General features: G+C 58.7%; 1 protein-coding gene across 2 annotated transcripts; it reads right to left on the bottom strand.

Moving 5' to 3' along the window:
• Positions 1-1,328: 1,328 nt before the first annotated feature.
• On the bottom strand, positions 1,329-18,869 carry ADAM11 (ADAM metallopeptidase domain 11). Of its 2 annotated transcripts, XM_049779081.1 has the most exons (27): positions 18,730-18,869; positions 18,182-18,357; positions 10,029-10,105; positions 9,876-9,942; positions 9,065-9,150; positions 8,922-8,997; positions 8,565-8,631; positions 8,433-8,497; positions 8,111-8,185; positions 7,967-8,038; positions 7,655-7,821; positions 7,279-7,363; positions 7,103-7,193; positions 6,958-7,009; positions 6,413-6,512; positions 6,245-6,316; positions 6,046-6,138; positions 5,789-5,869; positions 5,278-5,328; positions 5,084-5,147; positions 4,783-4,882; positions 4,498-4,617; positions 4,240-4,408; positions 4,030-4,144; positions 3,852-3,942; positions 3,262-3,279; positions 1,329-2,793 (listed from the first exon to the last, which is right to left on the bottom strand). In XM_049779081.1, the coding sequence occupies exons 1-27, from the start codon at positions 18,800-18,802 to the stop codon at positions 2,778-2,780; spliced, it is 2,319 nt and encodes a 772-aa protein (XP_049635038.1). In that variant the 5' UTR covers positions 18,803-18,869; the 3' UTR covers positions 1,329-2,777. The 2 variants fall into 2 exon arrangements, with proteins under 2 accessions (XP_049635038.1, XP_049635037.1); XM_049779080.1 differs by lacking the exon at positions 1,329-2,793 and having other exon boundaries at positions 2,800-3,279.
• Between the last annotated feature and the right edge of the window lie 7,385 nt (positions 18,870-26,254).

The raw sequence follows: 26,254 nt of genomic DNA, 5'->3' as shown, positions 1-26,254 counted from the left end.
ATTTTTCTACTTTTCAAAAAGTGCCTGGGGAGAGCCGGAGAGATAGCACAGCGGTAGGGCATTTGCCTTGCAAACAGAAGGATGGTGGTTCGAATCCTGGCATCCCAAATGGTCCCCCGAGTCTGCCAGGGGTGATTTCTGAGCGTAGAGCAAGGAGTAGCTCCTGAGCTCTACCGGGTCTGACCCCCCCCACCCAAAACAAAACAAAAAAACAAGTGCCTGGGGGGTCCTTGGTTTGGTAGCCTCAGGTTCCCCACTTTCACTTGACACGCCTTTGGAACTCAGGATTGGCCTGAGTCAGGTGTGCTAGAGCTCTGAGTACCTTCTGGGGAGCAGTGATATGTATCCTTCCCACTCACACTTTCCCCTGGCAGGGGCAGCGCCAGGTGAGAGGGCATTGGGAGGCAAAGGGCTACCAACTCCCTGCATCCCACCCCATACAGCTCCTTCACAGCACCCACAGCTAATGGGGAGTCGCAGGGTAATAGACCAGATCCCAAAGCCCAGCACACTCACTGTGCCCTCTCTATCACGGCCCCTTCCCGACCAGAAAGTCTCTGTGGCTGAAAGTCTGGACAGGGCAGACACGTGCATGGAGACCAGGGAAAGAGACTCAGAGCTACTCAGACTTTGGGCCACATTGTCACTAGGACGGTGGTGGCTGGGCACCTGTGAGCCCACTGGGAGGAAGCTGGCCTGGTGCCTGAAAAAATGTGATCTGGGGACATCCAACAAGGTGAATCAAGAATCCAGGCTGTCTGCAAATGAAGCCATGGGATCCTGGGAATTCTGTGGCTGCGACCCAAAAACTTGGGAGCTGTTATCCTTGGAGCTGACATCCAGCTGTCAACCTGCTGGCTCCCCTCCACCTGCCCTCAATTTCTGGTCTTTCCTCTCCCATGTAGGGCCACACTTAGAGTCAGACAGCTCCAGCTCCAAAGCCCTCTGCAGGGGAAGAAAGAAGCCCAAAAAGGGACTGGTTCAGACTTGGGCTCCCTATGGCAGCAGAGGCAGAGGAAAAGCTGCCTCTCTGGGCACTGAGCCCATGCCCTTGGTGCTGGACGGGAAGTTTGGGCGTTCTCCTGCAGCCTCCAGGGAGCCGGGTCAGGCGTCCTGTCTCTGGCTTTCTCAGAAGAGGATGTGAGGCCCTAGCCACACTGTGAATGTCCTGTCTTGGTGGGGTACAGATTGCTTCGTGAGATAAAGCTAGGGTCGGGCCCTCTAAAGAGAAATCCACACCACCCCCACCAGCAACCTAGGAACTCCTTCCCCGTGTCTCTGGAACAGGAGACCCCAGGGCCACTCACAGACGACAGAAACCACTGATGTTAGCTCCGCGGAAGCTGGAGGACGTGATCTTTAATCAAAGCGCCTGTCCTGCTCCAGGCCCAGCCCAGGACATATTTACAGGATGCTGGGGGCCCCCGGTTCCTGCCTGCCTCTGGCCCTGCCAGGGGGACAGGGAGACAGCAGGGAGCCCTCGGGCGGGGCCCTGGAGGGTGCACTCTGCTTGTACCCCACCGCGTGAGTCTCCATCTGGGCTGACCAAGGGGTGGTCTGCCCACTCCTCACTCGGGCAGTGCCATGATGTTCTGAGGAGCCCCAGGAGTGGGCACCTGTCCGTGTCTGTCCATGGGGCTCAGACTCTGCTTGCCCTGAGGGTGGTGAGATCATCAGGGAATCCTGCCCCCCCTGTGACAAGGGCTGAAGCAGCTGCAAAGTCCTGGGGGTATCCAGAACCCCAACTCCGGTCTGGGGCTTTCATCTACCCGGTGGTCCCACCAGCTGGAGCTCCTTCCCTAGTGAGAGGGGTGGGGTGGCACTCAGAGGGCGTGCCCCCTTCTGTCTCTGGGGACGGGGCTTCCATGGGGAAACCACTACTTGGTCCTGGAATGAGGAAGGGGTGCAGTGCCTGGGGGACTTTTCTAGAAATCTTGGACCGTCCCTAAGATCCAATCTGCTTCTCTCTAACTCTCTAAGACACTCTTTGCCCCACATTTCTCCCTGGGAAAAATGACCCAGCCAGGAGCTCTGGGCCACACTAGAGGTACCTAAACCCTGAGTCGGCCCCAGCGTCACCTTTCTTGAAGAGGGAAGGTGACGTTTTATTCCAGGGACTGTCTTCTGGACCCCCACCATCCTCATCCTGGCAGGCCACAGGGGGGTCAGCGTGGACATGTATGTGGTCACCTGCCCCTGGCCCGGGGCACGGCGCAGGCAGCTTTGGTTTGAACCGACACTCGGCCTTGTCTCCGGTCAGTCAGCAGGCCGGGTGGAGGGGCAGGGCCTGGCCTCCCCTGTGCTTTCTCCTAAAGAGCCAAAACACACAGGCCCTCTCTTGCCCCATCCCAGCCACTGGGAGGGACACTCATCCCTGAAGGTTCTGTGAGGAGATGCCAGCCCCTTCCCCAGGTCCCACAGCCTGGTTCTGAGCAGGGACCGTCCTGGGGCCTCCTCGGGCGGCCCCCTGGCAGCTGCCCCTTCTCTCTGGGCTGCGGGATCCGCGGAGATGGAAGCTACATTCACACAGGTGGGCGAGGCCAGGCCGCATGAGCCGTGGTAGGGGACCGGCAGGAGTGACCTCCAGGCCCAGTCCGCCCTGGTGGTGTAGACAGGGAAGGCCACTGGCCCCCCCACCAGCCCAATAGGGCCAAGGCTGAAGGGCTCGGCCCGGAAGACATATGCTTGGAGCCTCCCTCCGTGGCTGGGCACGGCAGGCAGCTCGTAGCTCAGGGTGGAGACGGTGGGCGCCAGCCTCAGAGGGAGGGAGGTGGCCCTTAGGCCCCTCCAGACCTGGAACGGAGACGGGGTGTCAAGGGTGTGGGGCAGGAGGCAGGTCTGGAGGTAGAACCCCCCCCCCCCTGAGCCAGGCCTTGGGAGGTCCGTGCTGAGCTGGGTGGGGACAGCAAGTTACAGGCTGGCCAGGGAGGGGGTCTGGCAGGAGGTCAGACAGCAGCGACATGGAACACACAACAGATGGGACGCAGAGGGGGGAGCCAGACTGCGGAGGGGGGACAGACACAGTGCCAAGCTCCACCTGGGGGTGTCTGACCCCAGGAAGGGATGAAGGCCCGAGAGGAGAGTGGGCCGATGGGGACTTCTTCCGGGAGCAGCTTCTCCCACCCCCGGAGTGGCAGCAGCGGGGATCGGCCCCCAGTTCCCCATCCACAGAATGCGGGTGACGGATGAGATGGGACACAAGGACAGCGGGAGGGATGACGTGGCCGGCGTCACACTGCCCCCTGCTGGGTCGGGTCGTACCTTCCTCTGCGGATGTTTCTTCAGGAGCCATGAAGGAGAGAGAAGAGAAATGGGGAGGAGAGAGGAAAGGAGCCTTCAGGAATGTCCTGGGGAGACCCAGCACCCCGAGACGGTCTGGGCTCCCCAGAGAAGGGGACAGAAGATCCGCCGGCTTGAAATCCTGGTTGCCCCAGCAGGCCATGTGAGCCTCAGACCCACAGAGCACAGGCTGTATGAGGCACCCACCTGTTGGGGTGGGGCTGTTACCTCCCCAGGCTTTTTTTCTTTTTTTGGGGGTGGGCCACACTAGGTGACGCTAAGGGGTTTACTCCTGGTTATGTGCTCAGCAATCGCTACTGGCTCGGGGGGCCATAAAGGACTCCGGGGATCAAATCCAGGTCCGTCCTGGGTCAGCCGCATGCAAGGCAAATGCTCTACCACTATGCTATCGCTCTGGCACCCCTCCCCAGATTTTTAAAGGGGACCAGCCTTGGGCTGTGAGCTGTGAGCACAGAAGCAGCTCATCTCTCAGGGAGGCCCCCGAGATGCAGGAATCTGGGACCGACAACACCGGAGGACTGTGCCATGGGTGCAGGGAGAGGGTGTCTTACTTAAATCCCCAGCCCGTGCCGCCCAGCACGATGGCTGCGACCAGGACGGCTCCAGCGATGGAGCCGATGATGATGTTGGTGCCACTGGGACCTGGGGGAGGGCAGGGCTAGGCTGGCAACACGGACTCACAGAACACAGCAAGTGGGCACAGCTACCCGGCTCACTGCCTGGCCTCACCCTTGTATCGTTCCGTCTCCCCAGTGGGCGGAGGCGTGGGCAGGGGGTTGTGGACACTGCAGTCCTTGCCCGTCCAGTCAGGCTGGCAGATGCATTTCCCTTCATTGCTGCAGACCTGGAGGGTGGAGAAGGCAATTGGGGGGGGGGTGGTCCTCGGGATAGCAGCCTCCGCTGCTGCCTCTCTCACCTCCCCAGCTACAAGGCACACACCCCATGGTGGGAGCAGACACGTCGGTCGCCGCTGCCAGGGCAGGTGCTGAAGTTGAAGGCAGAGGCAGGCAGGCAGCGGTGATCCAAGCACAGCATGTTGGGCCCACAGGCTGTACCATCTTCCACGTAGCTCAGGTCAGAACCGTCGGCCAGCTGTACGTGGCCACCCCTGGGGAAAGGGTGCTGACCCTCTCAGCCTTCATGCCCCTCGCTTCTCCATGGCAGCCCCCCCCAACCACCCCTGCCCCCGGCAGTCACCTGCAGTCCAGTTCCTTGCCCTGATGGTAGAAGGTGACACTGCTAATGTCTCCCCCCAGGTCTCCCAGTCGAGGGGCTCCAGAGATGTTGACGCAGAGAAGGAAGCCACAGAGCACATCCCTGTCGGGGTAACGAGGGGCCAGCGGAGCCCAAGGCTGACCTCAATCAGGCCCATGTCCTCCCCTCAGGTCTCACTGGCTGGGCCTCTGAGACTAATATCCACACCAGGCCCTGCCCCAGAGCTGGGCATCCCTTCCCACCCACCCCCAGAACTCCAGAACTCACTGTTTATTGCATTGGACCCAGCCTGACCCCTTGCGCCCACAGTTTCCTCGCTCGGTCCCCTCCACGTTCAGCTTCTCGTAGCAGAAGCGGTCAGCGGCCCCTGCAGATGACAAAGACCATGAGGAGAGGGTTCGAGGCCCCTTACCCCACACCTACTCCCTTTAGACCTCAGGTCTGCACCTCCAAAGTTCTGCCTGGCCTTCTGACCAACTGGGGCTCTGGGGCCCAGATATTTGCAAGAGTCATACATTTGCAAGCACCTTCAGCTAGAACTGTCCCACTGCATACACCGTACACTCACCACGACCCCAGAGCGCCTGGCATTGCCGGTCCCGGGTTTTGCATCGTCCCCCATAGCAGCGGCCCTGAGGGATCAGCAGGGAGCAGGGGAGGGAGACATGGAATAGAGATAAGAGAAGCCACTGAGTCTGATCCCCAGTTCTCCCCTCTGCGTTGAGCCTGGTCTCCAGGCAGGCACCCCCAGGTCTCTCCTACCTGTTCGTGATCACAGTAGTACCCGTCTAGCTTGTGCAGGTTCGGGGGGCACTGTGGAGAGAGGGGCTGGGCTGAGCAGAGTAGCCAGTGCCCGCTCAGGAGGGCTGTTACAGGGTTCTTCTGGGTCAAGGACCAGAAATTTGGCTTTGAAAACAAGCCACAGAGCTGCCCAGGTGTGTAAATAAAGACTTCTGAGTCTTTTAGTGTATTTGGGGAGCTGCTGGGTGGGGAGGGCAATTGGGCCACAATCAGAGGTAGTAACAAACCACGTGGTGCTGGGATCTAACTAGGGTCAGCTGCATGCAAGGCGTGAACCTAACATCTCTCCTCGCCTGCTGATACCCTTATTATTGATCATCGGAAACATTGGAAATCCAGAACCAAGGCTCGGGAAGAACTCCATTCCGGGATGAGGTCGCTTAGGTTGAGCAGGAAGGGCCAGAACAGCAGCAATCACTAAAAGCCAGGTGGGCTTGCCCGGGGGTCCCGCAGGGCAGCGGGAGGAGCGAACCTGGCTCGAGTCCCCGGTGCAGGTCTCTGCGATGTCGCACTCGTTCACCGCTTCTCGACAGGACACACCCCGCGGCTCGTACTGCGGACGGGACGCGAACCACCAATTCAGAAGGAGCCCCGCCCCGCCCTTCCCGTAAGCCCCGCCTCCCTCCACCCTATTGGCCTTTGCTTGCGCCAATCATCTCCCGCTCCTTAACCACGCCCCCTTTGACCCCTTGACCACGCCCTATGGACACGCCCCCTCCCGCCTTGCACCTTGCAGCGGCGGCAGCAGAGCCCATCGCTGCACATGGCGTCGTGCGTCAGGGTGCATTTCTTGCAGCAGTTCCCGCCGGCGCGGTTGCATTCCTAAGGAAGGCGAGGAGCGGGAGGCGGAGGGGCGCCGGCGCTCCCCATCGACCCCCTTCCCAGATGCCCCCTGCACCCCACCCGCCCGATGACTCTGGATGCTCACCTGCACTGAGCCGCAGTCGCACTCCTCCCCCGCCTCCACGAAGCCGTTCCCGCACTCCGGAGGGTCCAGGAGCTGGACCCGACAAACGCAAAGGGTGTTTGGGGGTTCCGGCCAGGGCCTACCCGAGCCCCACACTCCCCGCCTCCTCCCCTCTGGCGCCGGTGGTACCTTGAGGGGCTTGTTGAAGAGGCAGCTCCCGCCGCCCTCCTGCAGAAACTGGTTGAATTCGTCGATGCTGCAGCGAGAGAACTTACGGGGCAGATAGAACCTGGCAGGGTGGCAGAGATGCAGCTAGAAGCAGCTGGCAGGGGTGCGGAGACGCGGGCCCTGGGTCCAGGTGCACCCTCCCGGTCCAGCCAGTTTCTTGGTTTGCACCCTCTGCAGCCAAACAGGAGCAGGGAGGAGCCCCAGAACTCGGTCCCTCTCTGCCAGCCAGGAGATGAGGTTGGAGCACCCCAAAGAAACGGGCTACAAACGCAACGCGACTCTAGCGGCTCCTGCTGGCGACAGGGCATGTCGCAGGCAGGACAGCAGGATCTAGGGGAGCAGTGTGAGAATGTGTGTATGTGTGTGTAGGGGCCACACCCAGCAGTGCTCTGGGGTCTGTGCAGGGTGTTGGGAATCTGCCAGGGCCAGAGACAGGTGCTTGGCTTCTGAAGCCACCTCGGAGACTCATGTCCCCCAAGAGTCTGACTGTCCCGTGCATGACTCACCCAGTGTCTTCCATAATGCAGCCCAGCCAGCTGTCCGGACACTTGCAGTCACCTGAGCAGTGAGACATGAGCAGAGCGACGGTCCCTCCCACAGGCTGGGGGCTAGGGTTGGGGCAAGGTTGGGGGGGGGAGGCTCCCCAGATACCTGCTGAGCTCCGGTGCTTATTCCACATCATGCCCAGGTTCTGCCCCAGCGTCTGGGCCAGCGTCACCGCCATGGCCCCTATGTTGTCGTACTTGGGGTGAGGAAGACGGATCACAGACGTGCCTCCATCCCTCCAAAGGGCCCCTCGCTCCTCCCAGTCCGGCCCCCCAGCTCACCTCATTTACGCCTCCACCCCTGGACAGCGAGCAAATGCCCCCCACATAGGCGGCCCCGCTGCTGGAGCTCTGGAAGGTTCTGCCCCTGTAAGGCAAAAGGGGGTTCAGGGGTTGCTGCTTCTCCCAAGGAGTCACCCTGGGCTGTGAAGGGAACTGGGGGAATGAGACCCACCATGTCAACCATGCATGCTCATGTCCTCTTCACTGACCCACGAACAACTTGAAGGTTCCGAGTGGGACAGTGGAACAGGGGCAGAGAGGACAGAGAAAAGTCCCTGGGGTTTGAGCAAGAGCAGCAGGGGCCAATGGTAACGGGTGGTAGCCAGGAAGCCCCCAATTCTATTCCTGGCACCTTGGGGCCCAGGGGAGGACTCACGAGAAGAGGTGGGTGGCGTCGCTGGGCTCAGGAAGTCCCTCCCTCCGGTAGACCATGAGCCGGGCCAGGGTCTCCAGAAGGTCGTCCTGAACCTGGATCTTGTCCCCATCTGCCCACGTCTCCATGGCAACCAGCACGATGCGGGTGTTGAGCTGTTCCTTGTACATCTGCACCCCAGGTGGAGAAGAAGAGAGGGGTGAGGGTTCTCAGGGCTGGGGCTGGAGGAACAGGGGGTCAGGGGATAATGAGGCCCCAAGACATGCCCCAGATCTGTGAGTACAGGCAGGGGGTCACAGAGGTGCCTCGACTCACCACGTCTGCCAGGTTCACCACGGACTTGGCAAAGTTGCTGGTGAGGGCCACTGACTGACGCATCTGCTCAAACTGGGGGAACGAAGAGGGGGCTGTGGGCGGGCTCCCTCTCACCCTCCTCCCCATGTGCCCGGGGGCACTCACCAGCTGGTGGTCGTTGATGACGATGAGCTCCACGTACTTGGTCTCGCTGTGCACGGTGGGATGGGCCCGGCGGGTCTGCGGGGTGGCAATCAGTCCCCCCACGCCTGGCATTGGCCAGGCCACGGGAGACTGACGGGGCAAGCGCTGGGTTCTCAGTGACCAGGCCAGGACCACCATGAGCCCCAGAAAAGGTAGTGTGAGACATGTGTTGGGGCTCCCTCCCAGAGACAGTACTTGGCCCCCACATTGGACGAGGCCCCAGTGTGCAGGGTAGGGGGCAGAAGGGTGTGTCTGCAGCCCGTGCTCTGTGCGGGGCCCATACCTGCCTTTTCCTTCGCAGCCTCGGCAGTTCTGCAGGGGACTGGGCAGGGACAGTGAACAGGCATCCTGGGGAGGGGACACCGGTGAGGGGGGGCTGGCTGGCCCCACCCCTGCTCCCTCATCCCTCCCTTACCTGGTTCCTTGCAACTGAAGGGGGCTGGCAGGAGAGGGGTCCGGTAGATGAGGTGTGGGAGGGGTCCCTGCAATTGAGGGGAATTAGTCAGGGGGGTCACGGAGTCTTCCCACCCTGGGGTGACCCAGAATTGGCCTGAGCTCCTGTGTCGGATTTGATCTCCCAGATGCTCAGATTCCGGGGTCAAGGCCCAGGGGTGGCCTGAGTGATCGGGGCAAAGGACACTGGAGCCAGCAGGGAGGTTACTTGGGGGACAGAGGGGACACTGGAGCTGGGGTCACCGAGGAGGGCAGGGAGGCTGAGGTTACCAAGGGTTGGAGGTACAGTTGCAGGACCGAGCATTGTGGGGGGACCCACCTGAGGGACTTCCTGAGACTCGACCAGGACACGGGGCTCCACGGTGTAGGTGAAATTCCCATCGGAGAAAACCCCACTGTGGAGACAGGCACGTGGCTCCAGGGCCCCCCACTTTCCCACCACCCAGCCCTTCCCCTACTCACTGAAGCCCCTGGCAGGTGGAGAGTGCGGCAAAGGAGTGAGGGTTCCCCCGGAGCTTCCCCTGGTAGTAGCAATGGTCCTTGGCCCCCTGCGAGACCAACCAGAGTGTGAGCTTGGCTCTGCCTTTTGTTGGGGGAACCCTAGCAATGCCAACCTGGCTGCTCAGGCTAGGCCCCCTACTTCGCTGTTCACCCCAGGGAGATTGCTAGTCTTTTTTTTTTTTGGGGGGGGGTCACACCCGGCAGTGCTCAGGGTTTACTCCTGGCTCTATGCTCAGAAATCGCCCTTGGCAGGCACAGGGGACTATATGGTATGCCGGAATTCGAACCACCGTCTCTCTGCATGAAAGGCAAACGCCTTACCTCCATGCTATCTCTCCGGCCCCTGCTAGTCCTTTCTGATCTCCTTCTAGACTGTATCAGCAGCTCTTAACTATTTTGGGGAGCTTGTGAAGACTCCTCTGGGGACCACTGTGTGCAAGTTCTGTTCTAAGCATGGGGCACACCCCAGGAAATCTGCCACACAGACATCCCCAACCACTACCACAGCCTGAACACAGGGCCTGGCTGGGCGCAGTGGTCAGAGAGACCAGCACTCTTCCTCCTGAGTTACTGAGGAGGGGATCTAATTAGACTACCTCTCTGCTGGACCGCTGACTTTCTAGGACAGCCAAGATCTGAGTCCTCAAGAGTCTCCAAACCAGGCAGAGTTGGGGTTCAGCCATCTTGGGCATGTCAAGGGAAGTTCTTGACCTGGAGCCCCCCCCCCCTGTCTACAGGCTCCCAGTCCCATGGTCCCCATAAAGGCACTCACAGTGCTGTGTTGGGTGGGTCCATCCCGGCTGAAGTGACGCTCCACGTACTGGGAGGAGAGGAGGTGGCTGGAACAGGGCAGGGGGTCACTGGGAGACAGGCTGTCCCCGTGCCTGCCCCATCCCTACCACACTCGCAGTCCCCCACCACTCACTGGTTGAGCTCCAGGTCCAGAGTGAAGTTGGAGTTGAAGGCCGGGATGACGAAGCTCACCTGGGCCAGGTGGACAGGCTAGGGGCAGGCAGAGGGGTGTCAGCAAGAGATAGTCTGAAGTAGGGAGCAGGGTAGGGGCCAAGCCCACAGCTAACGGGGCTGCTGATTCAGGGAGAAGAGGCCTACCCAGGCTCCTCTTCCTCTGGGACCCTGACCCCTTGGGGGAGAAGGGGAGTGGTATAAGGTTTTGTGCCAGGCCAGTTGGTTGCTTTGGGTGGTGCCCCTGGATCTAGTCTGGGAGAACAACAGAAATGAGCTTTAAAAGAAAGTCCCACAAAGTATCTGGGAACAGGGCAATCCAGAGAGGGATCCCCTGCAGAACTTCTCTGCCTGCATCAGGTCGCAATGAAGGATGGAGGACGAAGGATGGAGATATGGAGGGTGGAGGTTGGAGGGTGGAAGGTGGAAGATGGAAGATGGAGGGTGGAAGATGAAGGGTAGAGGGTGGAGGATGGAGAATGGAAGCTGAAGGTTGGAGCGTGGAAAATGGAGGGTGGAAGATGGAGGATGAAGGACGGAGGATGGAGGGTGGAAAATGAAGGGTAGAGGATGAACGATGAAAGATGGAGCGTGGCTGGAAGTAGGGATGGCGCAGACATCTCCCTTTCAGGAAGGAGGACTTGGCTCCGATGCCCCGTCTGTTGCCCTCTGCCTCACCCAAAGCAGCTCATCTTTAATATTTCAATCCTATGGTTAATTTTTAAACACGGAAGTTTTCCTGATAAATTTTTCAGAGGGGGACTTTGCGGTGGGGCTGGGAGGCTCCAGTTGCCATGGCAACGCACCAGCTCTGGGCAGAAAGATCCCCCATGGGGCCCGGACACTAGCTTGGGGGGGGGGGAAGGAATCCCAAAGAAGAGGGGAAGGGATTGAGTAGAAGCTGAAAAAGGGGTCCTGGACCACACAAGGATACCCCTGGAATCCCAAGTCTTTGTAAAGATCGACAGTATATTGGGGTCCTAGGGTGAACTCAGTTAGACACCACAGCTACATACCACATGCATACATGCTACACACATACAAGAATAACACATCATACAAACCACATGCTCAACACACATGTGTACAATCACACAACTGTTAAAAATTCTCCCACTCTGGAGTCACCCGCAGCTCCCCTTGGGGTGTTCTGTTCCTTTCTTTCACTTTATGGGGTTCCTTCTGCTCTCATATTTCCTAAATAAAACTATTTTTACTTCAAAAAGGAAAAAAAGAAAAGGCGTGAGGTGTAGGCGTTCTGGGGGGGCCTCAGAGCTGCCGCCTCCTCTCCCCCTGTCCTGTGCAAAGGCTGAACCCCAGACCAGATGGGGCGGCCTCACCCCTGTGCCGTGGGAGGATTCTGAGGCTCTTCTGGGGGGGGGAGCAGCAGGGGATGGGGACAGGAGGGAGCCCCCAGATCATGCCAACCAGGCCCAGCTGCCTCCAGGGCTTCCTCAGCACAAAGGGAAGGCAAAGTGGGTATGGCCTAGGAGATGATGGGATGAAGGGGCCTAAGGCTGAAGCTGGGTCACACCCTCTGAGCCTTAAGGACCAGACACCCACTTCCCAGACTGACCTGGGCCAACCCATCCTAGACTCATCCTAAACCCCAATAGCATTGATCAACTGGAAATAGAAGATGGGGCATGAGGGGGTGCCTCCCCTCCCCCACTGACCAGGACCATCTCCACCCCTACCTGCCCCCCATGTCCCCTACCAGTTTCCCACATAGCCTCTACTCTCACCCTGCTCCCCCCACCACCGTTCTCAGGCTCAGGATGATGTATGCTTTCTCTGAACCCCACATTTGTCCACAAAGGGGGTAAATCATGGGATGGGGGCTGTAAGGTGGGCCAGGAAGCAAGTGGGATGGGGCATCCCAGGGCATAGAACCTTGGCAGTGCACCCAGGAAATCAAGAGGGCTGATCAAGAGGGGAAGCAGAAGCTGGGAGAAACAGATACCAGGTCCTCTGCCCTCCACTTCCTGCAGAGTTTACGTCCTTTCAGGTTGCTGGTGTTTGACTGTGCAGTCCCTTTCTTACAGGACACATGACCCAGTAAGGGGCAGCCAGAGTGCTGGAAGGGGGGCTCACCTGTTCTCATGGGGATACAGGGGTGCATCTCAGCCTCATCAGTAGGGGAAGACCACCCCACATCTCTCCCAGGGACTCTGTACCTCAATGCCCCCAGAAAAATGACTGGGGTAGTTGGGAACACTCAATGGTGTTTAGGGGCTACTTCTGGGTTGTGTTTAGGGTCACCCATGGCAGGGATTGGGGGACCCTCTATATGGTCAGGGGTCAAATGGGTAGGATAGGGTCAAATAGGAACCATAACTCTCTCCCTCTCCCCCATCTCTCTCACACACATACACACACAGATGTTCAAGCAAACATGTTCTAGCAAAGCCAGGTGGTCCTGACTACCCCCCACACCCCCAGTCCCTCCCAAGGGAACCCCTGCCATCCTCAGTACATGCCACCCTAGACCTGCCTAAGCACAGTCACTTCCTCCTTCAGACTCCCGCACTCATGGATTTGACCCATCCCACCCTTCTGAGCCAAACTATCTGATGCTTGTGTCTCAAAATCGGGGGACATGAAGGCAAATGCAGAAGTCCTGCTGTAGGGTATAGTTGAGTCTGCAAGGCTGGGAGGCTATACCTCCCCTGTAGCCAACTCATGACTTCCCAGGCTTTGGGGATGCTCTCTGTGGATCTGGCCAGATTTGGGGTACAGGGGAAAGGAGACTAAGATCCCACGGAAGTCCTAGAACCATAGGCACCATCCCCGAGGCTCTACTGAGCAACACCAGCAAGCTGAAGCAAGAGGGCCCCCAAACGCCTCAGAAGCCTAAATTTCCAGGCACTTCCCACAGGGACCAGACCTAACTTCCTGCCTGCACTTCCTCCTGCAGGTTTGCAAAGCCAGACTCGCTGGCCTATCTCTCATCGCTTCCTAGGGTTGGGGGACAAGCCTCACAGGGCTGGGCACCCCATTCGGCTCCCACAAATACACACAGTACAGGCAAAGGGCACAGAAGCCTCAGGGAGCTACTTGTCTTTCAGAAACTTAGCAAAATGCGGGCCAGAGCGATAGCACAGCAGTAGGTCATTTGTCTTGCTCACTGCTGACCCAGGACTGACCTGGATTCGATCCCTGACATCCCATATGGTTCCCCAAGCCAGGAACGATTTCTGAGCCAGGAGTAACCCCTGAGTGTCACTGGGTGTGGCCCCCCAAAAAAAGAAACTTAGCAAAATGAAAGCCCAGTGTTTTTTTTTTGTTTGTTTGCTTTTGCTTTGTTTTTGGGGCTATACCCCTCTGTACTCAGAGCTTTTGATTCTGCACTCAGAGATCATACCTAGTGGACTTGGGGGACACTGGGGTGTTAGGGATTGAACCCAGGTTGGCCACAGGCAAGGCAGATGCCCAAACCCATTGTACCTTTCACACTGGCTACCCACTTCGGAGATTTTTGTAATTGTTAGTTTTAGGGCCACATCAAGCATAGCTTGGGGGTGGCTTCTAGGCGTGCTCAGGGGACCATGCAGTGTCTGGACTCCCACATACAAAGTGTGCACTAAGCCTTCTGAGCTAGCTCTCCAGCCTCGAGATACATTTTGGTGATGGTGCTCAGGAAACATTCCTGATAGGAACACAGGCGATACTGGGGATCAAACCCAGGTCTGCTTCATGCAAGACAAGGATTTCCAGCCCCTGAAATTTCATTTGTGCATCATCAGATAATCTCCAAGAGTATGAAGAATAAAAACACCGGTTTAAAGAAGTTTAAAGAATTTGTTTGGGGGGCCGGGCGGTGGCGCTAAAGGTAAGGTGCCTGCCTTGCCTGCGCTAGCCTTGGACGGACCTCGGTTCGATCCCCCGGTGTCCCATATGGTCCCCCAAGCCAGGAGCAACTTCTGAGCACATAGCCAGGAGTAACCCCTGAGCGTTACCGGGTGTGGCCCAAAAACCAAAAAAAAAAAAAAAAAAAGAATTTGTTTGGGCCCGGAGAGATAACACAATGGCGTTTGCCTTGCAATCAGCCAATCCAGGACCTAAGGTGGTTGGTTCGAATCCCAGTGTCCCATATGGTCTCCAGTGCCTGCCAGGAGCTATTTCTGAGCAGACAGCCAGGAGTAACCCCTGAGCACCGCTGGGTGTGGCCCAAAAACCAAAAAAGAAAAAAAAAAAAGAATTTGTTTGATAAACTGGGCAGAGAAAAGGGGGGAGGGAAGCAATAGGGAAGTAGAAAGGCAGGAGTCAGCAGGGAGGGGACCTACGGCAACTTCCTAGCGCCCCAAGATAGAGGAGGTAGCCTTAGCAGCAGCAGGAGTTTCAGTTTTTTTGTTTGTTCTTGTTTTCGGTTTTTGGATCACACCCAGCGGTTCCTCTTGGTTCTGCATTCAGAAATTGCTCCTGGCAGGCTCAGGGAACCATATGGGATGCTGGGAATCCAACTGGGGTCCTTCCTGGGTTGGCTGTGTGCAAGGCAAATGCACTACTGCTGTGCTATCATTCCAGTCCTGAATTTCCGTTCTTAAGGACAGAGGACCAGTTTCCAAGAACAGGATGTGATCTGGAATCTGAGGACAATCCTCCCTTGTAGGTCACTGTCCTCGGGGACGCACAGAGCAGTCATGAGGGGAAGCCAATGTGCCCCCCACCTGGCTGTGGAGAATGCAGGACTTGGCTTGCCTGGAGCCTGGGAGGGACCCAAGTGCCCACCCCTTAGCCTTGGCATCAGCACTAGACACAGAGTATTGGGCCTGCCCACCCACACCTGTTCTTCTGCTTCTTCTCTAATGCCCAAAATCCCATCTGGGAAGGTCACACCCAGCAGAGGTGGGGCTCAAAGCCAGGGCCCCTGGAGGCAAAGCATGTGCTCCAGCCTAATGCAAACAGGGGGTTTGGGTCTGCACAGAGCACCTTCTTCCTGCCGACTCAGTTCAGGCTGGTTCACGGCCTCAGGGAGAAGCTGGGCCAAGCTCACTGCTCTCCCTGACTTCCAGTCCCTGCTCCCCCCAGCCCACCCCTGCTGGGTGGCCAGATACATGGCTTTGGCCTGGCCTTGGCCCAGACAACCAGACTCGTTGGCCTATCTCTCATCATTTCCTGGGGTTGGGGGACAAGCCTCACCCAGCTGCCCTCAACTACTCCCACAGAAGGTGGCCTGAACACCCCCTGCAATTACCCATGCTGTCCCTACTTTCCTATTTATAAGTTTTCCATCCTATCCTTTCCTGGGTTCCTGAGAAGTGAGGTTGCCCCAGGCGGCATGGCCTCAGAGCAGCTTTCGTGTGGGTTTTGGAGGCTCCCCTCAGAACACAGGCAGCTGCCGCCCTTCCTTGGGCTCACTTGGCCCCACATTCCTGCCAAAAGCTACATCCCTACTTCACCCTCTGACAATGGCCTGTCTGCCCTCCTGCCTCCCCTCAACTCCTGGGGACCCTATGTTCTTTTTTTGTTTGTTTGTTTTTGGGCCACACCCGTTTGATGCTCAGGGGTTACTCCTGGCTATGCGCTCAGAAATCGCCCCTGGCTTGGGGGGACCATATGGGATGCCGGGGGATCGAACCGCAATCCGTCCTACGCTAGCACTTGCAAGGCAGACACCTTACCTCTAGCGCCACCTTCCCGGCCCCGACCCTATGTTCTTGCATATCTAGAAGTTTCTCCCAGTATCTGTGGTCTAGAACCATTTCCAAGCAAGACAAGCCAGGTGCTCACGGCAGCCCTCAGCAAGAAGGAGCAGGGGGTCTAAGGGATAGAACAGGGGTACAGTGCCTGCTTTGTATGGGGCCCATCCCCGTTTCTGACCCAGCATACCAGATGGTCCTGAGCAAAAAGCCAGGTGTTATGCTCTGAGCACTGCCAGATGTGACCCAAAACCAAAACAAGACTCTGGACATCACCCGCCAAGCAGCCACTTGAGTCCTATGTGAATTGGGGTTGGGACCTTGTCTCAGTCCCCCTGTTCCTGGAATGGGACCAGCTGCTCCCTCCCCAGGGACCCATGAAAGACAGAGTAGGACCTGGTGCAGGAAGCACTGTCACTTCTCCATCTCCCTGTGAGGGGGTCAGAAGTGCTAAGACGTGAGCATCCCAGGTCTGACTCTGGACCTATGTGGGTACTTTGGGACAGGGCCAGTAACACCCATTCTTCTGGCAGGGAAGCGAAGCGGGACAGATGGACAGATGCCTCCTTTCATCTTCCTTGACCTTGCCTGGGTCGGGGTGCTTGAAAGGAATCCTGAAAGGCTGAGGAGGTTGTGGACAGTTTTGGTCTTGGGGAGAGTCGCTGTGGAGATGGACGTGGGGTTGGTCCCCTCTTCTTCCCTGACTTCTGCTTCATGCCCAGTCCCCCCTTCCCCCATGCTCTGACACAGGGATCCTGGGACGACTCAGACTACTGCCCCCTCCTCCTGGGTGAACCCCCCTATTTCAACACATGCTAATCCCCCCATCACCTAGCAAAATGACACCCAGAAACTGCCCCTTTCTGCTCTCCCCACATGGACACAGCACCCCAATGCCCCAGAACCTCATCTCCCTCGAGGAAGAATTTGGTCTGAAAGAGTCCCCAAATATTCACTCCTTCCCATCCCCATTTCCCTCACTAGGAAAGGGGGACCCCTTTCCCCAATCTGGACACCCCTCCCTAAAAACACCAGGTAGGAGGTTCAGGAGTGGGGGGGCAGCATTTAACACCCTGCCAACACAGCCTTGGGGTGCACAGGTGGGCGGTACTGGGGAAACAAGGTGGACACCCCACCCCCCGGTTGGTTGGCAAGGGAGCTGGCAGGCGGGGTGGGGGGCCCACATCTGACCTCCTGGGAGCCTGGGCAGGCCCTGAAGCAGCCTGTACCCCCTCCCCCAGCCCATTATCCAGTCCTGAGATGGTCTATCTATTATGCATGCCGCCTTCCTGCTCGACTCCATTTCCAGATTCCCCCCCACCGCACCTCCTCGGCCCCCTCCCCCTTGAGGGCTTTTAACCAAGTGCATTAGGCAGGGCCAGGTGCCAGCCGGACAGATGTCTGTAATGTCAGCCTCCGTCCCTGCGGCCTCCCTCCCATCGGCTCCCACTTGCCAAAACTTCCCCGCCTGGGCTGTACCGACTCCTGCACCTCCCTTTCTGCCAGGCCTTCGGCAGGCAGCGGCCCTCCCGCCCCCGCGGGCCTGGCTAACTTGCAGCTTCCAGCTTCTGGAGAACCGACGCGTGCTCAATGAATATTCCAGCTGGGAGATTATTATTCACATGATATTAATTAATTATTAATTGCAATTAATCTCTTTCATTCCTCCTAACCTTCCTCTGGGAGGCACAAGGGGCCTGCCTGGTGGTGGCTGAAAAGGATGTAAGGGGGGGAGGGAGAGATGACATTTGTGGGTGAGCTTCGGGCCTCTAACGTTTTTTTTCAAGTCCCTCACATTCACCCAAGGCAGGAAAAAAAAAATCGCAGGCCTGTCAGTGCAAAAAGGGAAACTGAGGCAGACACACACATTGAACTGTTCCAAAGAAAGCCCCACTGTGGGAGATGAGGCAAATCTTCACCTGGGGCGCCTGACTGCTGCTTCTCGAGAAGCAGGCTCCCTCTGCCCTAGCTGAGTCCCTGCCCAGAAAGAACAGGGGGGCAGCCTCAAAGCTGACCAGGAGGGGCCGGGTAGGTGGCGCTGGAGGTAAGGTGTCTGCCTTGCAAGCGCTAGCCAAGGAAGGACCGCGGTTCGATCCCCCGGCGTCCCATATGGTCCCCCCAAGCCAGGGGCGATTTCTGAGCACATAGCCAGGAGTAACCCCTGAGCGTCAAACGGGTGTGGCCCAAAAACCAAAAAAAAAAAAAAAAAAAAAAAAAAGCTGACCAGGGCAGCCCTGAGCCCCGGACACCTGCTGTCCAGCAAGGGCGGGATCCCCACGGTGGCGGTGAGGACCGGGCCAGAGCCGGAGAACTGAGCTCTAGCATTCAGGGTCGGGCACAGCTAAGGGGCCCATTCACAGATTGGCCAGGAGAGGAAAGGAAGCAGGGCAAGCACCCCAATTCGCTCCTGACCCCCCACTCTGGGCTCCAGGGCCCTTGGGTACCTGCCTGGGCCTCCCCGAACCCCACTCACCGGGCCCCCGGGCGGCTCCTGGCGGACCCTGGTGTCCAGCTGCTGCTTCCAGACCTCTCCCCCGGAGCTCTTCCCCACCAGCCGGCTGGGCTCAGTGACCTCGGGGGTGTCCGGGTTCCCCAACTGGGGGGACCCCCGCCAGCGCAGCGCTCCGACAGGACCCTGAGCTGCAAGACCTGGGTGGGTGGGTGGGTGGGTGGTGGGGACGACAAGGCCATATAGTAGCTGCAGGGAGCTGTGCCCCGGGGTAGGCGCCCCCCGACTCCCATCTCCCCGGACGGGGACGCAGGATCCTTGCAGAGGGAGAGCCGGTGGGGAGGGGGCCGGCGCCCCAGAGCTCCTGCCTGGCCGGCTGTCACGACTGCCCCCCCCCCAGCCAGCCAGCCAAGCCTCGGGGCGCTGCGGAGTCGCGGAGGGCGGCAGGGGGACAGGTGGGGCTGCACGGCACCGGCACTGCGGGGAAAGGCGGCTGCAGCAGCAACAGCAGCAGCAAGCGCCGCAGAGCCCCCGGGCTTGCATGCTAGGCACGCGAGGCGGGGGTCACTCACCGGGCGTGGGGAGCAGCGGCAGCGGCAGCAGCAGCAGCAGCGCCGCGATCGCCCAGCGCCGCAGCCGCCTCATGGCTCGAGCATAATCCCCGGGCCCGGGGGCTGCGGCTGCGAGCGGCGCGGGCGGCGGGCGGCGGGCGGGGCGAGCGGCGGCGGCGGCGGGGCCGCGGAGGAGGCGCGCACGTGAGCGCAGGGCCCGGCCACGCCCACACCGGGCGAGGCCACACCCACAACACAACGGGCACGCCCTCATTGGCCCCGACGACGCCCCGCTATCCCCCTCGGCCACGCCCACCTGTCATCCAAGCCCCGCCCACAGCTCGTCCGGCTCTGCCAGCCCAACCTCCAGGCCCCGCCCTGCCGCCCCACCCGAGAGCCAAGCCACGCCCAGGCCAGCATAAGCCCCGCCCCTCAGCCCCAGGCCCAAGTCCAGGCCCCGCCCCCGGCCCCCTGTCAGTGGAGGACAAAAGAGGCACCGCCCATGGGGCAGGTGGCGGCGGCCTGGCTCTGGGACCTGGGACCACGTGGGTTGGGCGCCCAGGGCGACTCACTTGTCAGTCGGAGGACCTGTGCGATTTGCGGGGGGTTGCCCTAAGCTTATCGTGGGGGGCACCCTCGGACATTGCATTGCAATCCACCTGGGATTGTGGCGATGCAAAGGAAGAACAAGGGAGCCCCCTCCCCAGGGCAGCGCCCACTCTACACACCCTCTGATTCCAAGACAAGACGCCCCTGCTTCAGAGAGCTCCAGGGATCCTCCTCAGCCAGGCCAGCTGTAAGGGTCGCCTTCTCCACCCAGCTTTCCCCCTCTAGCGCGCTCCCATTTCGTCTCCCCTTCCAGAATCTCTTTGAGAAGATGCTGCCGGAGGCCCCAGCTTCTTCTCTGCAGGTTGTCCTACCTACACCCCCTCTTTGAGCCTCCCTCCCCCGCTCACCACCCCAGCTCTACTCCTGGGATTTGGGCCAGAGTCAGCATCCCAGGAAACAGAGACCTGAATGGGGGTTGGAGGTGCAGGACCCCCCCCACCCTAGTCAGAGCATCCTTGCACCCACAAGGGGGGAGCTCAGGTGCCCGAGGAGCAGGAGTGAAGGCCGGAGGCCGGGACCCCTTCCCGCAACATCTGTTTCCACCTCAAGCTTGTGACAGCCCCCCCTTCCCCTGCCCCAGCTCTATTTTAGGCCCAGAAGAGGTGAGAAGGCGATTTGTAGGGAGGGCTGACATCGACACTGGGGTGGTGACGGTCCCCTGTATCCACCTGCCGCCCCAGCCCCAAGACTAGTGGGCCCTCACTGAAGCCATCCTGAGAAGGGGGTTCTGGGAGGAGGGGCCTAAGTACACCCAGGAAGCCCCCTTCCCTGAAGGAAAGAAGATGTTCATCTTTCAGAGGGGAAACCGAGGCACTGTGAGCTTCCCAGTTTCCTGTAGGCCATTAACATGCAGTCCAAACTCCAGGGTCCCCGCCTTTGGGGCCTCCCTGTCCTCATCTTGCAGTGTTAGAAGCTGGAGGGGACAGACCATCTCCCCAACATAAGCCGTGCTCCTTCAGGGCTTGCTCCAAAGGGCCCTGGTCTGCGACCTGCTGCCCTGACCCCCACCTGCCCACCCAGGCCTCTCCACTGAGGCTCCTTCCTGCCACTTCGGGTCCTGCTTCTTTGGGCTTCCTGCCAGGGAGACCTCCACATCCTATGCCAGCCTTCCTGGTGACATTCAAGACCTGCTCCAGAATGGGGGATCATCCATCTGTCCTCTGCAGCCCCCAAAGTCCCTTATCTTTCTGGGTCTTCAGTCCAGAGTAGGTCCAGCCAAGCTTGTTGGGTTGTTTTGTGCTGAAGGATGCCAGGGTCACACCTGAGGGTGCTAAGGAGCCATGTGCTACCGGGGATTACGCACAGGTCGTTGACCAGACAAGTCACATGTGTGACTTAGCCTTAGTCCCCAATCCTTAGCCTCCAATCACCTTTCATCCTATCCTGTGGAAACTGCAAACTGATGCCTCCCCCATCAGACCAGGACTTCACAAGGGGAGTCAGGACTCCCGAGTGAGGGACCCCCACCTCATGGTGGGATCCTGTGGTCTCGTCTACCATCTCACTTGCAAGGAGGCCTGGAGTTGTGGGATTTGGAAGCTGGGGGCATCTTTGCTCCTACCTGAAGGCTACTCCAGGGTCCCCCTTGCTCAGGGAGCTATTAAGCTCTGACCTCCTTTTCAAGATACCCTGCTCCTGCCTGGGGCCTCTTCCTATCCTGATTTCTTTTCTTTTTTCTTTTCTTTTTTTTTTTTTTTTGGATTTTGGGCCACACCTGGTGGTGCTCAGGGGTTACTCCTGGCTGTCTGCTCAGAAATAGCTCCTGGCAGGCACGGGGGACCATATGGGACACCGGGATTCGAACCAACCACCTTTTGGTCCTGGATTGGCTGCTTGCAAGGCAAACACCGCTGTGCTATCTCTCCGGGCCCCCTATCCTGATTTCTATCCAATTTCTCTCTCACATTTTCCTGCCTGGGGGCCAAGTGGGGGGCCTGGAGCTACAGGTACAGGGTGGATGTTGGCTGTTCGAGCACCAGGGCGGCACAATGCTAGGGTGTCTGCCAAAGGAGAAGGGAGGCCCGTGCCCAGTTAGGCCTGTGAGGAGCGGCCTAGAGCTCTCCAGCAGGGGATGTGGGGTGGGCAGGGACTGTGGTTGGTGAGGCTTGGGGCTCAGCTGGTGCGGTGCAGGGAGTTCTCTGGTGCCAAGACTGCTTGTGGGGTGTAGGGTAAACTGAGGTAAGGAGCAGGGGTCATGTTATGTGCTCCTCAAATCCAGCACAGGGCCATCCCTTCCACGCAAGGCCACTGTGTCACCTGAACTGACACTATGTCACCAGGGATTGCCCCTGTTTTCCCCTTGGTCTTTCTGCCATCTTTAAGCCAGAACCTCAACTCAAGGAACTGGGAATCCTGGTCTCAGAGAAGCTTTTTTTTTTTTTACTTTGGTCTTTGGATTACACCCATCAATGCTCAGGGGTTACTCCTGGCTCTGCGCTCAGTAATTGCTCCATGTAGGCTCAGTGAACCATATGGGATGCTAGGGATTGAACCTAGTCCGCTGCATGCAAGGCAAATGCTCTACCCACTGTGCTATCACTTAGGCCTCTCAGAGAAGCATGTGTCCACCACATAGGTTACTGTCACCTGTACTTCACAAAGGACCTGAGGCAGCATGATGCCAAGGGAGGCCCAGAGAGCCATCGGGGATACAGATTGGGTGCAAAGGAGCTTCCATCCTCCATTGGGGCTCATCATTCAGGCTCTGTCAGCACAACCAAGTATTGATTTGGATACAGGCACCAAATTTAGGGCCTCAGGCACATGCAGCAGGCGCTCAGGTTCCCAGGCCTAGTGTGTGCAAGTGTGTTTTTGGTGTATGTGTCTGCTGAGGGGTGACACTGCCAATACCTGTCAGGGGAACTGGAGCCAGGGAGAAGGGTTAGATGATGGTCAAGGAATGAGAACAGGATGTGGCTTGGATGAAGCCAAGGTCGGTTGAGCAGGAGTGGACAGGAGGTCTGGACTGTCCCTGGTCCAGTGGATGTCAGACAACTCTCCTCTGTCCTGGTCAGATTCAGGGGTCTTGGGGAGTGGGCAGAGACATTCAGGGTATGACTGATAAGAAATATGTGGCCCAAAGTCACGATCACTGACCTGGGGGGTCAGGAGGTGACACCGTGGGGTGATGGGGACCAGGCAGGGCACAGGGTCAGGAGGGGTTCAAGTCTGTAGCACCTGAGGATGAGGTGGCCTGAGAAGGACCAGAGGGGCAGCCCCATATGGCTGGTCCCCAGCAGGTCTGCTCAGAGGAGTTAACTTGGGGAATGGATTATCTGGGAGACCTGCAGGTCCCACCCCTGCATGTCAGAGCAGAGCTGGGGATGTGAGTGGGCACTCACACCTGCACCCAGGCTCCACTCCTCTGTGGGCCCTGAGGATGGCTCAGGATGCACCCTGACTATTGGGTAGGCTACCCACGAATGTATTTACCTGTCCTAAACCTGGAGTCCTTGTCAGATCCCGCAGGAATGCCATGGAGAGACCAAGCCTGTGCCTTGAGCACACACTCAGTGCTATTTCCAAACTAACAACTCAGGTCCTCACCCGAAGCAGAGGGGAGGGAGGCCCCCCTTCCCTCCTCCAAAATGAGACACAGCATAGCATCCGGCTCCAGTCTGCTGCAGCGTTTAAAGAGACAAAACACTCAGAGGCAGAGAAGGGTGAGAAGAACCAAAGTAAACAATATGTAATAATAATAATAATTAATAATAATAATAATAATAATAATAATAAAGTGGCTCAAGAATCGATTACAAACGCATCTGTCTCCAGATTAATGGCTTGGTTGGAATAAGTGGGGGGCACCCCTTGGGGAAAAGGAGGGGAGCGGAACAAGACAGGGAGAGGGGAGGTCCAAGTTGGCAGGTGAGCCGGGACTAGAAGGCATGGTTCAGGGCAGGCAGCAGATGCCCAAGGTGCAGAGAAGAGCTGGGGGACCCCTAGTGGGGCCTCCAGCCACATACAGGGTGCAGGGTCCAGGTCAGTGTGGTCCCCCGCAGTGCCCGTGGGCGAGACACTGCAGGATCAGCCGCCCCTCCTCTGCTTCAGATGTTCCCAGGATCTGTGCGGCAGCGTGGGGGGTAGGGGGAGGGGCTGGCACAAGCAGGAGCCGCAGGCTGGTGGGGAAGGAGGTGGGGGCGAAGTGGGCCCTGCAGGAGGCGCAAGTGCCTGCTGGGGGGCACAGGTACAGGAAGTGGTCACCCCAGCTTTTCTAGTGCTTCTTTCCTATGCCCACCAGGTCTTGCTCCTGGTGAGGGCAGCTGCTAGACCAGGCACTTCTAGAAGCAGGTGGGGCAGAGGCCAGCTCTTGGTCTCTCAGTGGAGGGGTCTCTCAGTGGGAGGGCTAGCTGTGTGGACCCGCAGGACTCTGCTGTGCCAAGGTGCTCCCGGTACCTGAGGTCCAGCTGGGCACCTTCTGGTTCTATGCAGAAGGCCCAGGGCACTGCTACCCATGTCTGCTCAGCAGGAGTTAGGGGGCCGGACTACACAAATGAGTGACCTGTACCTGTGTGTGGAGACCCTGGGGACTCTCAGGAGCCCTTTTTTGCTGCGTTGGGGCTGGGGGACAGGGAGGCAGGGCCTGGGGCTTCACATTCAGACTCTTCTGGGTCAGGGAGGCTACGTAGCTGGGAGCTCGGCTGGCCCATAAGGGGGTTGGCAGGGGAGAGGCAGGGAGAGGCTGGTCTGGGAGTGGGACACGCATAGAGGGTGGGATAGGGACTCAGGATTGTGCCAGGGAAGGGAGAGAGGTTTATCATGGGCTGTCCTGGGGCCACAGGGGCTGGGGGCTGGCAGAACAGAAGCAGCTGGGGTCTCTGCTCAGCATAACAGATGGGCAACCAGATTGTCTGTGTGTGTCCCACTGGTGCCAGATGTGAGCCAGAAAAAAGGGCAGAAAAGCCGAAGTTGGACACCAGAGGCCCGGGGAGGCCCACAAACCCAGCTCTCCATGGTGCCTGGTTTCCAGTTCCCTGAATGCTGGTTCCTGATGCCTGGGCCCCAGTTGGCTGCTCTTCCATCCTGGAGGGAGAGGCGACCCCGAAGTCTGAGGGCTGCCTGCAAGGCACAGTGTTGGAATCCAGAGGGCGAGAATCCAGAGCTGGCAAGCTGGGCCGCCTGTGGAGACAGACACCCAGTGGTTCCAAGGGTTTTAACTCATGCAGACCCCAGTAGGGCAGGGGCGGGGGCCGGACCATGTGTGGGCATCCTGCGGGGTACAGGGGAACTTGCTGACCACTGTGGTCTGGAAAAGGCCAGCTCCTGGGCCAGCTGAGGCCTGTGGTCAGGGCTGGCCAGGGATTGCCTTGGAGGCCGCTCATTTAACAGTGCCAGGCTGTGCCCTTTGGCCGCTGAAGAAAGCACCAACTGCCCAGGCTAAGCCGTGGAGGGACTCCAGAGCTGCAGTGCTGGGAGAGAGGTGAAGCCTCAAAACTTGGCAGGAAGCAAAGGTGCCGAGCATCCCCACTCCTGGTCCCACTCTCACTCCCCTGGAACTCAGGGTCCCTCCTGCTTCATGAGGAGACAGGCAGGACGTGGCAGGCAGACCCTCACGGGCCACATCCCCAAGAGGTTGTTTTGCCTCCAAATCCAGGGAAGAAATGTTACTCGTCCTTGGACAAATGTTCTGTTGTCCTGTGCCCATGGAGGAGATGGCGCTCACCTGGGGAGGTGGGGCTGGGTGCGGAGGGCAGCGAGGCCAGGGCTGAGCTGGGCGATAATCTTGTCCACCTCTGCGTATGCCTGGTCTCCCTGGGCAAAGCGCTGGTGCTCATCGCCCTGCAGATGCTGTGGGGGAGGGAGGGCAGGTGAGCCCACCTGGGTGCTAGGTGGGGACTAGTCGCTCAGATGTTGCTCTGGGGCTGGGCTGATGAGACTCACCCTGTGGAGTTCCTCGAAAGACTTCTGACAGCACTCGCAGAACCCTTTCCTCCTCTGGGGGGCCGTGCAGGGGCCTGGGAACGGGTTGGTCTGTGGGACTCGGGGTTCTCTGGGAAGAGAAGAGGTGCGTAGGGATGATGCTAAATCAGCCATGGAATGGGGCAGCCCAGGCCGAACTGGGTACAGCTGGGCTGACAGTGCTGCCCTTTCCCTGCCCTCAGTGCTCAACTGCAGGCTGGCAGCAGCCAGAGTCCCTGGTGGGCCCTTCCCAGCTGTTCCGGTGCCCTCGGCCTGACCTGCCCCGCCGCCTCCACCCAGCACTCTAGCCCTGCTCACTGCTCACCAGCCTTTGCCCGACACTCAACGCTGCTCTGTGGCTCTCCTCTAATGATCCCTTTAATTGGGGGGGAAAGTGTCCCCCAAATAGCTAAAATGGGTGGATGAAGCTCAGAATGATATACAGAAGTTAGGGCATTTGCCATGGACACAACCCACCCAGGTTCGACCCCAGGCATCCCATGTTTCTCTTTCTTTCCTTTCCTTTCTCTTTTTTCCTTTTTCTTTCTTTTCTTTTCTTTTCTTTTTTTTTTTTTTTTTTTTTTTTTTTTTGGTTTTTAGGCCACACCCAGTGACGCTCAAGGATTACTCCTGGCTATGCACTCAGAAGTCGCTCCTGGCTTGGGGGACCATATGGGATGCCGGGGAATCGAACCATGGTCCGTCATAGGCTAGCGCTGGCAAGGCAGACACCTTACCTGTAGCGCCACCGCGCCGGCCCCATTTCCTTCCTTCCTTCCTTCCTTCCTTCCTTCCTTCCTTCCTTCCTTCCTTCCTTCCTTCCTTCCTTCCTTCCTTCCTTCCTTCCTTCCTTCCTCCCTCCCTCCCTCCCTCCCTCCCTTCCTTTTTTTTTTTATTTTGGGCCACACCCAGCAGTGCTCAGGTGTTACTCCTGGCTATCTGCTCAGAAATAGCTCCTGGCAGGCATAGGGGACCATATGGGATGCCGGAATTCAAACCAACCACCTTGGGTCTTGGGTTGGCTGCTTGCAAGGCAAAC

Source organism: Suncus etruscus, chromosome 1 (assembly GCF_024139225.1).
Source record: "Suncus etruscus isolate mSunEtr1 chromosome 1, mSunEtr1.pri.cur, whole genome shotgun sequence".
Classification (NCBI taxonomy): Eukaryota; Metazoa; Chordata; class Mammalia; order Eulipotyphla; family Soricidae; genus Suncus; species Suncus etruscus.
This window is presented reverse-complemented; position numbering and strand designations above follow the sequence as displayed.

Excerpts from the sequence above, each read along its gene's own strand:
- ADAM11 (XM_049779080.1), bottom strand. The coding sequence starts at position 18,802 with ATGAGGCGGCTGCGGCGCTGGGCGATCGCGGCGCTGCTGCTGCTGCTG. Across the intron at positions 18,358-18,729 it reads GCCGCTGCTCCCCACGCCCG|GTCTTGCAGCTCAGGGTCCT; the intron begins GTGAGTGACCCC and ends CCACCCACCCAG. Across the intron at positions 6,139-6,244 it reads GCGACTGCGGCTCAGTGCAG|GAATGCAACCGCGCCGGCGG; the intron begins GTGAGCATCCAG and ends CGCCTTCCTTAG.